The 18,277-nt window shown below is 43.1% G+C and overlaps 1 protein-coding gene across 1 annotated transcript in view; it reads left to right on the plus strand.

The window, feature by feature from the left end:
* LOC122794642 (arf-GAP with dual PH domain-containing protein 1-like) overlaps positions 1–18,277 on the plus strand; it is a 1,143,274-nt gene that overhangs the window by 697,545 nt on the left and 427,452 nt on the right. The window contains exon 4 of the mRNA XM_044063238.1: positions 15,848–15,930. Within this exon, the coding sequence (XP_043919173.1) occupies positions 15,848–15,930 (83 nt within the window). The remainder of the gene's footprint in view (positions 1–15,847; positions 15,931–18,277) is intronic.

Here is an 18,277-nt window from a genome sequence, read left to right on the forward strand (position 1 = left end):
GGTTAAAAAAGTTTACACTTCTGCTACTCTTTCAGCTAGGGCCTTGAACTGTCAATTTCACATGATACAGTATCAATAATTTATGCTAGACCAGTTAACCAAAAAATTGTCCTCCGATGAAACATTAGACAAAAAATCTGTGCAGGAAATGGTACATAACATTCAGCAAGTCAGTAACCATTCCTTAAAATGCGGCTATGATGCACTGGAGGCTTCCTTTAGATCAGCCATGACTGGCACAGTTATCAGAAGGCATGCATGGTTAAAAGAACAGGCCTTACCAGACCATGTCAAATCAAAACTATTAGATGCTCCTATGGATAAGATCAATTTGTTTGGCTCTCTTGCACAACAAGTGCTGAAGAAGATGGAAGAGAAGGCAAAATCTGTCCAAACAGTGAAAGATTTCTTACAGGTCCAACCTCCGAGGTTTAGCAGGAATTGGCCCTCCAAGAATTGGTCCTTTCCAGACTCCTCCAGAACTCAGAGAGGCAGGAATAGGCGTTCAAGAGGCAGAAGCCAATCCAGGGGTGCCTACAGGGGATGCCAGTGGCAGGGCAACAACCAGCGAGGTACAGACACAGCCACCACCACAACTACAGGTCAATCACAGTGACTTGGCTCTGGCACCGCCTACCAGGGAACAACTAGAAGCACCCTTAGGCGGGAAGCTAGCCTTATTTTCAACAAACTGGCATTACATCACAAGAGACAAGTGGATTTTGCAGACAATAGACCAAGGTTACAGGTTTCACTTCCATACTCTACCAGGAAAGAGAGGAATGCCAAACCTACCTCCAAATCAAAAGACAGAAGCTCTAAAACAAATATCTCAATTATTAAGGATGAGAGCTGTGGAAAAGGTACCATCTATGGAGCAAGGAAAGGGATTTTACTCCAGACTCTTCCTGGTACCAAGAAAAGAGAGCAAATGGAGACCTATTCTCGACCTGTCCGCTTTAAACAGATTCCTCATTGTTCCAAAATTCAAAATGCTGACTCTACAGCAGCTTCTTCCCATGCTGGGCAAGGAGTCTTGGCTGGTAACTCTAGATCTCAAGGAGGCATACCTGCACGTCCCCATATGACCAAATTGCAGAAGATACCTCAGATTTCTTGCAGGATCAGAGCATTATCAATTCTCAGCATTGCCCTTTGGCTTATCTACTGCCCAGAGTGTTCACGAAATGCCTGGCATCAGTAATTGCTCATTGCAGGCTTCAGGGAATCCAAATCTACCCTTACCTGGACGACTGCCTGATACAAGCAGACAACAAAAACAAGCTAGCAGAAGACTTGCAAAGGGTCATTTACCTACTACAAGCCCTGGGATATACAGTCAATATAAAAAAGTCAAGGCTGATACCATCCCAAAGGATAACCTTTTGGGTGCAGAGCTAGACACATCAAAACAAATGGCATTCCTAACAGTAGAAAAACAGAAGCAACTACCTCTCTACTTTTTGGCATTAACAAAGCAGGACCATCTAACAGCAAGAAAAGTCCTGCAAGCCTTGGGCTTCATGGCATCCTGCATAATATTGGTTCCACATGCCAGACTGCATATGAGAAAGTTACAGTGGTACCTAAGGAATTTATGGTCTCAACACAAGCACAGCCTAGAAACTCAAATTCCAATAATTCCATGCCTGAAACAAGAATTCCTATGGTGGGCTCAGGCCTGTCAGGCAAACACAGGATATCCCTTCCACAACACTCAGCCAAGCCAAACCATCACGATGGACGCCTCAGACCTCGGTTGGGGGGCCCACATGCTGGACAAGTGCATTCAAGGTTTATGGACTCCAGACCAGCTGCACCTACACATAAACCTAAAGGAAATGCTGGCAGTAAAACTGGCAATTCAGACCATTTCTCCGACAAGGTCAATTGATGATAAGAACAGACAACACCACAGTTATGTGGTACATCAACAAACAGGGAGGCACACATTCGTACCCTCTATGCCGGATGGCACTGGACCTCTGGAATGTGGCCCTGACATACAACATTCAGTTACAAGCAATTTTTGTACCAGGAAAAGAAAACATTCTAGCAGACATACTAAGCAGGACTACCACGGATGCCCACGAATGGATGCTGCATCCGGACATCTTCAAAACCATTACAAGAAAATGGGGACTCCCAGAAATAGACTTATTTGCATCCCCACACAATCACCAGCTACAGAAGTTCTGCACAAGGACGTACCACCCACTTGCTTGGAAGGTGGACTCCCTGTCTTTCAGCTGGAAAAACCTGGCAGCATATGCATTCCCACCACTTCCTTTGATGCACAAGGTGTTATTGAAGATCAAAGAGGACCGTCCAAGGATCATTCTGATAGCTCCAGACTGGCCAAGACAACATTGGTACCCATTACTGAGGAGCATGTCTCGGGAACAAATGTGGCCCTTACCCCTGGTTCCCTTGCTGTTAACACAGAACAACTACAACATCCTGCATCCAAACCTGAAAATGCTGCAGCTGACTGCCTGGAACATTGCATAAGGCCAATTAACCCAAATTTATCCCAAAGGGTTAAAGACATTATCCTGGAGGCTCGCAGACCCTCAACAAGGAAAAATTATTCAGCAAAATGGAAAAGATACCTCATTTGGAGTACTACAAAAGGAGAAGATGTGTCACTGGTAAACATAGCCAACATCCTGGAATACTTGGCAGAGCTCTTTCACAAAGGCCTGTCCTATTCTTCCATTAAGATTCATGCATCAGCTATTTCAGCAGAATACGACTTGGATCCTCCAGTCTTCTCACATCCTCTACTCAGGCAGTTTCTGAGAGGAATTAAAAATGTAAAACCTCCTAGGAAACCACCATTACCTGCATGAGACTTGAACTTTGTGCTAGAAAAATTGACACTCCCTCCTTTCGAACCAGCAGCAACAGCAGAATTACAATACTTATCATGGAAAACTGCTTTTCTACTGGCAATCACTTCAGCAAGAAGGGTATCTGAGCTACAAGCATTAATGGCAGTACAACCCTTCCTGATCTTCCATCAAGATAGAGTGTCCATGAGAACAAATCCTACTTTTATGCCTAAGGTGGTCTCCAGAGTATCTTTAAATCAGGCTATCCACCTACCTACATTCTTCCCCAACCCACAGAACAGGGGAGAAAGACTGTTGCATACCTTGGATGTACATAGACAATTACGCTACTACCTGGACAGGACCAAGGGCAATAGAAAAACTGACCAGCTATTGGTAGCGTATGCAACAGGAATGGAAGGAAAAGCAATTTCAAAACAGACTATTTCCAAGTGGATAGGAAATTGTATCAGATTTTGTTACTCCTACCATGGAAAGAAAACTCCAGAAAACATCAGGCCTCACTCTACAAGGGCTACAGCCACTACCACAGCTTTCCTAAGAGGAGTGGCTACCAAGGACATTTTAGAGGCTGCTACTTGGAGCTCCGTGCATACATTTGCCAAGCATTATAATTTACCTTTATACTCTAGATCCCAAGCAGGTTTTGCCACTGCTGTTTTGCAAGGGATCTTAACTACACCATAACTTCCTTTTTCCTCCACCCCCAGTTTGGCTATGGTATTCTACCCATTTGTAAGGACTGCAGATGCATCCTTGAAGGACATAGTACAGTTTTGTACCTACCATAAATGTAGATGTCCGATAGGAATGCATCTGCAGTCAGGATTACCCACCCACCTTTCCCCTCTGTGGTACTCCTAGGGTATTTGCCCATCTTATAGCTAGCTGGGGGAATCTATTATGGTGTATTTGTTTGTATATATGTACATACATGCTTATTTTTTGTGTTTGCTCTCTACTATTTGGAATCATTGGCATTTATCCAAATTTAGCCTTCCTAGAGGGCACCTGGCATCTGGGGCAAGAAACACTGAGGAAGATGGCATCGGCTGATGCCTTTATACCCGAATAACTGCAGCTATGACGTCGGGTGAAGTGCGACACCAGCCGAGGCCAGACCCAGACTTTGGAATCCGGCCGACCGAAGGGCTGCCTGACGACAGGACAACCCATTTGTAAGGACTGCAGATGCATTCCTATCGGACATCTACATTTATGGTAGGTACAAAACTGTACTTTCTCTCTCTCCCTATGAGGACTCTGATGCTGAAGAGTCCATTCCTTCAGCCTCACTGCCTGAGGATTATTCTTTTGGGGAACCCTTGCACACCATGAGGGAGCATTTCCATTGGGAGAGCCAGGATTATTCAGAATCCAAGAAAAGGCTCAGAGATTTCCTTTTATTACCTCAACACAGGCCCCACACTATCCCCCCTGTGCTTGATATTGTAGATGATGTTTTTTTGAATCCAGTCTGTCTCCAGATTCTTTACCCCCTGCACCAGTAAAGCCAGACAGGTACTACAGGGTCCCTGACTCTCATAAATTCCTTTACAAAAACCCCGCTGCAGACCCAGAAACAATTTCCCAGGGTCCTAAAGGGGTTAAAACTTCCACTGCCAAGAATCCTGTCCCCTCAGATAGGGACTCCAGAGCTCTGGACAGATGGGGGAAAAAAGTTTACACTTCCGCTACTTTAGCTGTAAGAGCTTTAAACTGTCAGTTCCACATGCTTAAATATCATCAGTATCTCATGTCATTGTTAAAGCAGAAAATGGTTACACATATAGAAAGTCCTGACAGTAAAGAAATACAGGATTTATTGCATGCAGTTGAACAAGTGGGAAAGCATACTCTGCAATGTGGTTTTGATTCATTAGAGGCTTCTTGTAGAGCCGCAGTTACAGGCTCAATTATTCGAAGACATGCTTGGTTGAAAGAACAAAGTTTACCTGACCATGTTAAAGTAAATTTATTGGATGCTCCACTACAGCATGATACTTTGTTTGGTGTTAAGGCAGAAGAGGTGTTAAAGAAAATGGAGGATAAAGCAAAGTCAATGCAAATGGTGAAAGATTTCTTACAGGTTCAAACCACCTAGATTTAGCAGAAACTGGCCTTCAAAAAATTGGTCCATTCCAGTGTCAGACAGGCCACAAAGAGGCAGATACAGACACCCAAGAGGCAGATCTCAGCCCCAAGGCTCCTACAGACCTAAACAATGGGGTGCTTCAGCCCCCAAAGGAGGAGGAGAAGACAAATCACAACCTTATAGAAAGCAGTCACAATGACTTCCCTCTGCAAATGCCAAGCTCTTACCAGTTAACAGCACCCCTAGGGGGAAAGTAGCACTTTTCTCAAAAAATTGGCACATGATCACCCAAGACCAATGGGTGCTGAATATTGTTTCTCAGGGGTACAGGTTCCACTTCCACACGCTTCCAATACCTTTTGGTATGCCAAACCTGCCACAAAACCAATGGGCAGAGGCACAAAAACAGGTTGCTGCTCTTATGGATAAGAACAAGGACAAGAAGAACAGGGACAAGGATTTTTACTCAAGACTTTTCTTAGTACCCAGAAAAGACAAAGCCTGGAGACCAATACTGGACCTGCCAATCCTAAATACTTTCCTGGATGTTCCAAAATTCAGAATGTTAACACTACAACAACCTCTGCCCATGCTGGGCAAGGAGGCTTGGCTAGTTACTTTGGATCTCAAGGTGGCATACCTGCACATCCCAATCAGACAATCGTGCAGAAGATACCTCAGATTTATAGCAGGCTCAATGCATTACCAATTCTCTGCACTGCCCTTTGGCTTATCTACTGCACCCAGGGTCTTCACAAAAATGCCTGGCACCAGTAATTGCATTTTGCAGACAAAAAGGAATTCAAATATATCCCTACTTGGATGACTGCCTTATTCACGCAGAGAGCAAGGACATTCTTCTAAAGCACCTGGCATTTGTAAAAAGATTGCTAATTTACCTAGGGTACACAGTAAATGAAAAGAAATCAAAACTCATGCCCTCTCAAGAGATAATATTCCTGGGTGCAAGCTTTAAATACAACTGCCCAGATGGCTTATCTCACGCCAGACAAACAAAGGCAACTGACTCATTACTTTCAAATGATGGCAACAAAGACCCAGCTCCCTGCAAGAAAAATTCTGCAGGCCCTGGGTTTCATGGCATCCTGCATTCTACTAATTCCATATGCAAAACTGCATATGAGGAAACTACAACGGTATCTAAAAAGTGTTTGGACTCAGCATTGTCACAGCCTAGAGACAATCATAACCTTGATTCCCTGCCTACAACAGGTGTTTCGATGGTGGTCCCAGGCCTGTCATCTCAACAAAGGGACAGCCTTTCACCTTACCTATAGCCAGGCAGACAATAACAATGGATGCATCGGATTATGCCTGGGGAGCACATATGGCAGGAAAATGTATTCAGGGCATGTGGCCCAAGGAACAAATGCATCTTCACATCAATCAAAAAGAGATGCTAGCTGTACAGAATGCCCTGACAGCCTTCAAGGACCTAATACATCCAGGACAACTATTAATAAAGACGGACAATACCACAGTTATGTGGTACATAAACAAGCAAGGGGGGCACACATTCCTAGCCCCTATGCAGACAAGCCATGACTTTGTGGAACACAGCACTGACCTACCAGGTACATCTGCAAGCACAATTCCTGCCAGGAACAAAAAATACACTGGCAGACGAACTAAGCAGAAATCTCATGAATGGAAGCTAAATCCACAAGTGTTCAACATGATAACAAGGGAATGGGGATGCCCAGACATAGATCTTTTTGCCTCCCCTCACAATTGCCAAATACAGAAATTTTGCACAAGGACTTATCACTCTCAGGCATGGAAAGTGGATGCTCTATCATTCAACTGGAAAAACCTGACAGTCTGTGCCTTCCCTCCGATGCCTGTACTCACCAAGGTGCTTCTAAAAGTCAGACAAGAGAGGCCAAAAATTATCCTGATTGTACCAGACTGGCCACGCCAGCACTGGTACCCAATCCTAAAGACTTTGTCCCAAGGCCCACCTTGGCCTCTACCTCAAATCCCACATCTCCTGACATAGCAAAACAATCAGATTCTGCACAGTCCAACTCAGGACCTCAAACCTGGCAGCATGGCAGATAATGTAGCCACTCAGACTGCACCTCTCTCTAAAGCTGTTATGGATGTAATTTTGGAAGCCAGGAGACCCAGCACCAGGAAATCTTATGCAGAAAAATGGAAGAGATTCTGTGCTTGGAACCAGGCACAAGGGCTCGACCCACTGATCCCTAATATACCTCAGATTTTACAATATCTGACTGAGATATTGGACAAAGGCCTATCTTTTTCATCTGTTAAAATCCATGCCTCTGCCATTTCAGCTCATTACAATACGGATCCTCCTATTTTTTCACATCCTCTTCTACGACAGTACCTCAGAGGGGCAAAGAATATAAGACCCCCTAGGAGAGCACCAGTACCTACTTGGGACCTCAATTTTGTTTTAGAAAAACTAACACTGCCTCCATTTGAACCAGCCAGCACAGCTGATCTAAAATTCTTGTCATGGAAAACTGCTCTGCTCCTAGCAATAACTTCAGCAAGAAGAGTCTCAGAGTTACAGGCATTGATGGCTGTGGAACCTTTCCTCATTTTTCATCAGGACAGGGTTTCTCTTAGGACAAACCCAACATTCATGCCAAAAGTGGTCTCCAATGTGGCCTTAAACCAAACAATTAATTTTCCTACTTTCTACCCAAATCCCCAGAATAAAGGGGAAAGACTTCTGCACGCTTTGGATATATACAGGCAGCTACGATTTTACTTGGACAAAACAAAAGCTTTCAGAAAAACTGAGCAACTGTGTGTAGCATATGCTGCAGGATCCCAAGGAAAGCCTTTTACAAAGCAGACAATATCCAAATGGATAGGACACTGCATCCGCTTCTGTTATGCACAACATGGCAAATCTGTGCCTAAGGGCATTAAGCCTCATTCTACCAGAGCAGCAGCCACTTCAGCAGCTTTCCTCAGAGGGGTACCAACCAAAGACATATTAGAAGCTGCAACATGGAGCTCAGTGCACACTTTTACCAAGCACTACCACCTACATATCTACTCCAAATCCAGAGCAGGCTTTGCCACTGCAGTTCTGCAGGGCTTGTTAGCCTCGCCAAATCCAATCTAGACCCAGCCACCCAACCTCAGCTTCGGGATTCTACCCAAGTGTAATGACTGCAACAGTGAAACATGATGAACATAGTACAGTTGTGTACCTACCATAAATGCAGATGTTCGAGTGTATTCACTGTTGCAGTCCAGGTTACCCACCCACCATCCCCCTCTTTGCTGGGACTATTCTGTACTTCTCAACTTTATACAACCTATGTGGTGTATTTGCTTTTAGATGAAGGAAATGTTTATAGTAATATGGTTGTTTGGCATATTTTTATCTTTTCAGCCTTCCTATCTGGGGGCACCTGACATCTGGGGCAAGAAAAACTGAAGAAAATGGCGTCTGTTGCAACTTTTATACCCCGGGCGCACTGACGTCAGGGAAGAGGCGACAGCAACCGATGCCGGACCAAGACTTTGGAACTTGGGCCGACTGCGGGTCGCCTGCCAGCAGGATAACCCAAGTGTAATGACTGCAACAGTGAATACACTCAAACATCTACATTTATGGTAGCTACACAACTGTACTTTTCCTGTCCTGCAGAGGACTTGTTTTACAAGAAGAATCAAGGTGCACAACAACAATGGTAGAAAAAGTGAGGACCCTCATCTTTGTTGCAGGTCCCAGAAACTTTTCAGTTCATGTGGTGCAGCCTCTGTAATCTTTTAGAAGGAACAGTTGGATACTGCAACAAATGGTGGCAGTGTAAGTTTCAGATAGTTGGGCTGTTCATATAATTTTTGGGGGGTGTGTTATGAATAAGCTTCACCCTGAGTTTGTTCCCATACCTGCTATTCACCCACATTAGCAGCAGTTTAGTTCTTTGATCTAACCTTACAGTGTCATAAAATGGGAAGAAGGCATTGTGTTTCTAGGCAAGAACATGCCCCCATACATTTATTTAGTAATTCTTAAGGTGTCAGAAAAACATAAGATTAAAAATAACCTTGTATCATTCCAACAATAAGGCTGTGTCATTAACAAATGTGCATTCTGATCCTAAATAATGTGTTTCAACTTGTAAGAATGAGAATACCTTAGTAAAAACAAGAGATATGGGGTAGACTTGCCTTCATATTCCGGTATGCTGTTCACAAAAACATTTCCAAGATTCTGGTTCGAACATTTTATTTCTGATTTTGACAAATCATTTTACCTCACTATAGCTATGTAGGGTTTTCCAAATATATACTTCCAGTTTGCTTATTGATAGTCCAGATGTTCTTCATGTTTCACTGTTGCAGTCATCATATTTGGGTTGTCTGCCTGTAGGTAGTCCTCAGCTGACCTGAATACCAGAGTCTTCAGATTTCTGCGTAGGATGCCGCTTCTTCCTTGGTGTCAGGTAGTCAGGGGTATAAAACATGCAGCCGATGTTATTACATCAGTCTTTCTTGCCATGCATTGCCCGAAGCAGAAGCAGTCTGCAAGTGCCGGTCGGCCGACTCCTGAAATTTTCATTTTCGAGTTTCTGACCCGAAGTCTTCAAAAAAGCTAAGTACCCCATTCGGGATCCTTTTTCTTGCTCTAACCGATGTCAGTAAACGTTCACAATTGTCTTACCTGTGGAAAGCAAATACCTCATAGAGATTTCCATTCTTACTGCATTTCCTGCTTAGGCCCAGACCATGACGTCCCTTGTTGTCTGTTTTGTGCCTTATTCAATGCCCGAACTATCCATCGTCATGCTGTTTTTGCATCTAATTATATCCGTACACGTTCTGTGTACTCCGAAATGACTTAATCGCCATCCGACTACCGATCTTCTGAAAAAACGTAAGTATAAAGACAGAGACAGACCGCATAGGTCCAAAACTGCCGCCGATGCTTCAGTTAAGCTAGTCGCCAGTCCACCGGTACTCAGTGAGGCACTTTCACAGCCCCTGATACAAATCTACTTCTGATTCGCAGACCTCTAATGAGACCCATTCGGAGTCTGGTATGCCGCGAAATGCTTCTTCAGCTATGGAACCTGCGGATGTCTCCACCTTGGATGGGTCTGGATCTGCTGTGCAGGCACCGGCTTCTGAGGGTGTATTCAGGCCTACAGACATTCATATTAAACCAATGCCATCACTTTCATCCAGGCCAAAAACTCGCACCATGCCTAGAAAACCAATGACCAAACCACAGGCCCATATGCCTAAAAAACAAATGCTTAGAATGGCTGAAGACCTCATTACCTTGATTAGGGGAAGCCAGCCTTCCCCCTCTAAGAGACCTAGAACTGAGTTTCTTTCTGATTCTTCTGATCAGGAATCTGATTTTTCTGCTCCTTCTGATTACCAGGCTTTGCCCTTGTCTACCTATGATGATTCTGATGCAGAGGACTCCATTCCCTCTGCTTCCCCTCCAGAAGATTTTTCTTTCTGTGAAACCTTGCACACTCTTAGGGAGCATTTCCGCTGGGTAAGCCATTATTACTCTGACTCCAAAAAGAGGCTTAGGGAATTCTTACTCCTACCTCAACACATGCCTTTAGCTATTCCTCTTGTTCTGGACATTGTAGATGATGCTTTCTTGGAATCTAGCCTTTCCTCAGGCACTTTACCTCCAGCTCCCAGAAAACCTGACGGGTATTACAGAGTACCTGACTCTCACAAGTTCCTCTTCAAGAATCCTTCTGTGGACCCAGAGACCATTTCCCAAGGACCAAAAGGCATTAAGGCTACTGCTGCCAAAAATCCTACCCCTTCTGATAGATATTCTAGAGCCTTAGACAGATGGGGTAAGAAGGTGTACACTTCTGCTACTTTGGCCATCAGGGTTTAAATTGCCAGTTTCGTATGTTAAAGTATCAGCAGCATGTTATGGAGCTACTTAAACAGAAAATGATGTTGATTCCTGACTGTACTGAACACACAGAATTACAGAATTACAGAATTTAATGCATTCTGCAGAACAAGTTGGTAAACATACTTTGCAATGTTGAAACTTTAGAAGCATCTTGCAGGGCTGCTGTCACGGGGTCTGTATTTAGAAGGCATACTTGACTTAAGGAACAAAACTTGCCAGATCATGTAAAAGCTAAATTACTGGATACTCCCTTAAACCAAGACCACCTTTTTGGCAACAAAGCAGACAAAGTCCTCAAAAAGATGGAGGAAAATGCTAATCTATGCAAACTGTTAAAGATTTCCTACAAGTACAGCCTCCCAGATTCAGTAGGCATTGGCCTTCTAAGAACTGGTCCTTTCCAGTCCCTTCTAGGCCTTTTCAGTCCAAACCCAGGAACAGGAGACCACCTAGGCTACAGCCTCAGGCTTTGCACAAACCTAAGCAGTGGGGGGCTCCCACTTAGAAAGCAGGGAGTAGTAAGCCACCCCTTATGGAAAAATGGCGCAATGACTTTACCTTAACCCTTCCAAGACCTGCTCTACTACCTGCTCCCTTAGGAGGAAAGCTCGCCCTGCATGCAGAAAACTGGGAACTCATTACCCAGGATGATTGGGTTTTGAACATAGTTTCCCAACGATACAGATTCCACTTCCACACATTACCAGCACCAAATGGTTGACCAGACCTACCCCCAAATCAATGGGCAGAGGCCCAAAAGCAGGTTCTCTCCTCAATATCAGGGCTATTCAACCTGTCCCAGCAGAACAAAGGGAACAAGGCTTTTATTCAAGACTATTTCTGGAACCCAGAAAAGACAACTCCTGGCATCCTATCCTGGACCTCTCTATTCTCAACAAGTTTCTGGTAGTTCCAAAATTCAAAATGCTAACTCTGCAACAGCTTCTTCCCATGCTAGCCAAGGATGCCAGGTTGGCAACCCTAGACTTAAAGGAAGCTTGCCTGCACATCTCAGTAAGGGAATCTTGCAGAAAATACCTACGCTTCAGGGCAGGCTCCATGCACTATCAGTTCTCTGCACTTCCCTTTGGCTTATCTACTGCACCCAGGGTATTCACAAAGTGCCTAGCTCCAGCCATTGCATTTTGCAGGCAGAGAAATATTCAAATTTACCCATATTTGGATGATTGTCTGATTCAGGCATAAAGCCAGTGCTTGCTATTACAACACCTGACATTCATAAAGAAACTTCTAACCTCACTGGGGTACACCATCAACGAAAAGAAATCTCACCTAGTACCCTGCCAACAGATTGTATTCCTGGGAGAAAGCTTGAACACAATTTCACATTCCTCACAACCTACTTCAAACTATTGGTCATAAAAACCCAGCTATCTGCAAGGAAAATACTGCAAGCCCTGGGGTTCATGGCCTCTTACATTTTACTAATTCCATATGCAAGACTGCATATGAGGAAACTCCAATGGTATCTAAAAAGCCTATAGTGTCAACAGTCTCAGGACGTGGAAACAATGATTTCTGTCATTCCTTGTATCAAGACAAAGTTCCTTTGGTGGGCAGAGGCCGGCTACCACAACAAGGGACACCCTTTCACTCTACCCCCTGTCACCCAAACCTTCACAACAGACATCAGACTGTGCATGGGGGCTCACATGGCAGGGCAGTGCATTCAGGGCAAATGGAACCCGAGACAGATGCACCTGCATATCAATCAAAAAGAAATGTTAGCTGTACAGAATGCTCTCACAGCCTTCAAGGACCGTATTCTTCCAGGACAACTATTGGTAAAGAGAGACAACACCACAGTTATGTGGTACATAAGCAGCGGGGAACCCACTCGTACCCTCTCTGCAGACTAGCCATGGCTCTGTGGAACACAGCCTTGATCTACCAAGTACACCTGCAAGCTCAGTTCCTGCCAGGCATACTAAATTCACTGGCAGATGACTTAAACAGAAATCTCATGGACCCACACGAATGGAAACTAGATGCCAAAATATTCAACCTCTTGAGGAACAGATGGGGGACTCCAGAGATAGACCTGTTTGCCTGCCCTCAGAACTACCAATTTAACAAATTCTGCACAAGAACTCTCCAGAGCCAAGCTTGGAAAGTGGATGCCCTGTCCTTTACCTGGGAAAGCCTCTCAGTTTATGCCTTTCCCCCTCTGCCTCTCCTCTCGAAGGTTCTACTAAAGATCAAACAGGACAGGCCAAGGACAATACTGATTGCACCAGACTTGCCACACCAGCACTGGTACCCCCTCTTGCACAGCATGGCACAGCTACAACCATGGCACCTGCCTCAGACCCCTTCCCTGCTGTCCCAGCAGGTGGGCCATATTTTGCACCCTCAGCTTCAAACCCTGAAACTTGCAGCCTAGCTAATTCCTTGAGCTCTCCCTTAGCATCCCTCAGTAAGCAGGTACTCGATGTCATTCTGGAGGCAAGGAGGCCTAGTACTAGAAAATCCTATGCTGAAAAGTGGAAAAGATACTGTTTCTGGAGCCTGACTCAGGGGATGGGCACAACGGTGCCCAGCTTACCTCAAATTCTACAGTACTTAACAGAAATGCTCCACAGGGGCCTATCCTTCTTGTCAATTAAAATTCATGCCTCTGCCATTTCAGCACATTATAATACAGAGCCACCCCTTTTCTCTCACCCCTTGCTAAAGCAATTCCTTAGAGGGGCCAAAAATGTAAGTCCCCCCAGGAGAGCTCCCACTCCAGCTTGGGACCTTAACTTTGTATTGGAAAAGCACACTCTTCCCCTCTTTGAACTAGCGGCTACAGCCGAGTTGAAATTCCTTTCTTGGAAAACTGCCTCCCTTCTAGCCATCACTTCCAACAAGAAGAGCGTCTGAATTACAGGCCCTCATGGCGGTGGAACCCTTCATCATCTTCCACGCAGACAGGGTTTCCCTCAGGACTAACCCTTCATTTATACCCAAGGTGGTGTCTTCTATGGCCCTAAATCAGTCCATTCATTTGCCTACTTTTTTCCCTAATCCACAAAACAAAGGGGAACGAATAATGCACTCTCCGGATGTGCACAGACCACTTAGATTCTATTTGGACAGTACTAAGCCTACCAGAAAATCTGAGCAGCTGCTAGTTAGCTTTGCTGCAGGGGCAGAGGGGAAGGCCATTTCAAAGTAAACCATTTCCAAATGGATAGCCCATTGCATTCATTTCTGCTACAAGCACCATGGAAAACCTACCCCACAGGGGATAAGATCACATTCCACCAAGGCTACATCTACCCCTGCTGCATTTTCTTGAGGGGTCCCTACCAGGGAAATCCTTGAAGCTGCTAATTGGAGCTCTGTACATACCTTCACCAAGCATTACCACTTACCTATCTTTTCTAAATCTAGAGCTGGATTTGCCACTGCGGTCTTGTAGGGATTAATAACTGGCCCTAATGCTCCTTGACTTCCTCCTCCCTTCCTTAGCTTTGGGAATCAACCCAAATGTGATGACTGCAACAGTAAAACATGAAGAACATAGTACAGTTATGTACACTTACCATAAATGTGGATGTTCGAGTGTATTTACTGTTGCAGTCCTGGTTACCCTCCCTCCAGCCTCCTGACTTCTCTTGACTTTGCCTCTCCTTATGGTTGATATGTCTATTTTTTCTTGTGTATTTGCTTTTTGATGGGGTTTTTTACCATGCCATTTAATTGCTTCCTATTATGGGGGCACCTGACATCTGGGGCAAGAAAAACTGATGTTATAGCATCAGCTGCATGTTTTATACCCCTGACGACCTGACGTCAAGGAAGAAGCGACAGTATCCGACGCAGAAATCCGAAGACTCTGGTATTCAAGCCGGCTGAGGGCTACCTGCAGGCATATAACCCAAATGTTATGATTGCAACAGTGAATACACTCGAACCTCTAAATTTACGGTAAGTGTACACAACTGTACTTTCTGCATGTTTCCATATCCACATAGCTGGCATATCATCCTTATCACAGCAAGCATGTCCATGACTTTAAAGAATTGCTTGGTTACTAGTCAAAGTTTTTTGCTCCTTTTGGAAGTTGCATTGTGTGTGGACATTCCTGTTTATATAGGAGAAGTGGCAAAATGAAACTAGTGTTTGCAGGAGGAGTTCTTTAGCTACTAGAAATGGAACTGGACTTCAGTATCTGAGAGTAGAAGCCAATTTATTAATTACTACTGTGTGTTTTTCCATGGAAGATCTACTCTCCTGATGGAAGCCGTGCTTATTCTGTAATAGCCCTTTTATGTTTAGCAATCAAGGATTTTTCCATTCCAGAAGGAACATGTCTTCAAAATCTAGAACATTCTAGAAAAGGTTGCTGTATGTTTCTTTTGTTTCACCTCATCATCATATGGTACATTTCATTTTGAGTGTAACAGCATGGTATCTTTCCACCATCTGGAACAGCATGGTATCTTTCCACCATTTGTGATAACATAGTGTTTTTCCACCATCTGTGATAGCATGGTGTCTTTCCACCGTCTGGGATAGCATGGTGTCTTTCCACCATCTGTAACAGCATGGTGTCTTTCCACCGTCTGTGATAGCATGGTGTTTTTCCACCATCTGTTGGCTGTTTCTGCATGTAGAATAAGCAAGCACACATTTTGTTCCAAGTCTCTTGTGAACCTTGATGATATGGCCCAAGTGGGATCAATTTAAATGGCAAGGAATATGAATATGCCTTACTGTTTGGACATGTTGCATTTAGTTCAGGATCTTACTACTGAGTTTTATACGTCTGAATTTAAGTATACTTTTGAGGTATGTAAAGTACTCATCGGTAACAAAGTACAACATTTTTATACATTTTGGAAATATGTACCAATTTTGCCAAGTTAATGGCATATTTTTTGTTTTACATTTTCATAAAGTAATGAATTGTGGTGTAACATAACACAACATAAAATTATATTCAGTGTTTACCAGGAATATATCTTTACATTCCAGGGTTCTTCGAGAGCAGTGGGTCCGATCAAAATATGAACGAAAGGAGTTTGTAGCTGAAAGAGATAATAAATCTGAATTTAATGGTAAGACCAGTCTCTGATTTTATGCTTAATTTTACTGTCAGCAAATTTCTGAAGATGTTCTCTAACAGTAACGGTGCTTGATAGCAGATCAATTTGTCTTGGCTCACCTATTCTCTATGTTTATTTTTCTGTATGATGAGAAGGAGGTGCTTCTTCCTGAAAAATAGGCCCACTGTTCTTAAAAATTGCCTTATACCTGCCCAATGCATTCATACTTTCTTAGCTTTTTGTTACAGATAGGCTGTTACAGCCATCATAGCATATTTTTCTTTGACACACTTTCTCTTGTTTTTCTAAAACTACTCCGTTATTATCTGCAAAATGTGCTTTTGTATTTAAATGCATTTTTTTTTCTTTTTTTTCTTATTTTGAAAGGAAGTAAAGCATTTGAAACCATTATTGTATGGGTTTCCCAAGATTCATGAAGACTCTGTTACACCTCCTATGAGACCTATTCTTTCGAGTATAGGTTGGGTCACCGAACCTCTCTCTCTGTTTATGTAGAGAAGATGTTAAGACCCATCCTTGACAGTACTACCACAGTGCTGAGAGATACAAAGGATTTTTATGAGCTCTTATGAATGGACTTCCGCTTTTGATATGTCAAAAAATATTTTGTTTGTTACATTACATGTAGCATCTCTATTCACTGTTTTTCGGAATGCTTTAGGGATAGACAGTGTTAGGAGTTTTGACTTTACAACTACTAAGATAGAACTGATCTGTACATTATTAGAAATAATTTTGGAGAACAATGTTTTCGTGTTTGACAGTAAATACTGTGTGCAGTTAACAGGCGTAGCAATGGGCATAGCATGTACTAACAGCTACACCAGTTTGGTGTTGGCCCTTTAGGAAGCTGAAAAGGTATTGAAGAATAATTCTTTTGAATATCTCATCCACTTTTACAAATGTTTTGTGGATGACATATTTATGATTTGGTGTAGCACAGAAGAAGAAATTGATAAGTTTGTTAAGATGTTACATGGAACTACTATTTTTCTATTTAGTTTTAGTAGTTCACAAGATAGTGTAAATTTCTTTGATGTAACATTGAGTAAAATTCATTTTAGATCTCTTGGGACTAGTTTATATAAAAAAGAGGTTAAGCATAATACCCTCTTACATAAATCTAGTACGCACCCTGGTCATATAAGTAAAAATGTACTGAAAGGCCAATTCTTCAGAATTGTGAGACTTCATGACAGTGATTCTGATCTAGGAAGCTTCCTCTAGCCTTAAAGCTGAGTTTCTAGATAGGGGCTACAGCACCTTAGAAGTTTTGTGCTGTATAGCTGAAGTTTTAAAAACTAGGAAGGAAAAAGGGAGACCCTACTTTTTATTTATTTATTTTTTTACATTTGTTGACTGGGAGTGTCGACTGGACATAGGACCATTTTCAGCGGAGGCCTGGGAAGAAAAGCTCCACAGTTAAAATATACAGATAGTAATTACATTGGATTTACATAGCAATTAACAATTTGATCAACAGAGCAATTAACAATTACAAACATAGTTACAGATGAAGAACATACTACATCAGTAGACAACTGGAATCTTTATCATCTGCAAAGTACTTAACAGACATTAACAATTGTTACAATAAGAAGTTCCTGCTGTATAATAGGTAGTTAGGCTTATAAGCATCCGAGCTTGCTATAATCAAGGTAGTTAGTGGGGTGGAAAGAAAGGTAGTGGGTTGATGGGGTCAATGATACTAGAGGGGGAGTTGCAAGGGCATAGCCAGCATGTTTTAGGTGCGCTTTTAGTAAAGTTTTGAAGTGGGTGCATGATGGTATGGAGGTAATTGTGGGTGGGAGGGAGTTCCATAATTTGGCTATGGCACAAGAGAATAATGCTTCTCCAGCAGAGTTATTAGCTGTAGTGACCTGTAAGTGATTTTTGTTGCTGGATCTTAGTGGTCTGGTGGTGTGATAGGGTTGGAGTAGATTCTGGAGGGATGTGACTTTTAGTGGATGGTTTACTAGTTTGTGGGCAAGTGTGAGTTGATACTATTGAAGGAGGTGAGGGAGTTCAAGCCAGCCCAGTTCAGCAAGTGAGAGACAGTGGTGACTACTGCAAGATGCCCCTGTGGCGAATTTGACAATTTTATTGTAGCAGGTCTCGAGCTTGTTTAGATCGCATTGCCTTAGGTTGGCATATATTGGAGAGGCATAAAGTAGGGTGGAGATAAGGTGGGAATTTGCTACTGAAATCTTTGCTGCTTTGGTGAGAAGTTGCTTATTTCTGTATAATGCTCATAGTTTTTTGTGGACTTTTTTTATGGTCATGGATATGTGAATGTCAAATTTTAGTTTATTGTCTATTTCCACTCCTAGCAATTTGG

Source organism: Protopterus annectens, chromosome 1.part0, assembly GCF_019279795.1.
Source record: "Protopterus annectens isolate FY-2018-M chromosome 1.part0, PAN1.0, whole genome shotgun sequence".
Taxonomy (NCBI): domain Eukaryota; kingdom Metazoa; phylum Chordata; order Ceratodontiformes; family Protopteridae; genus Protopterus; species Protopterus annectens.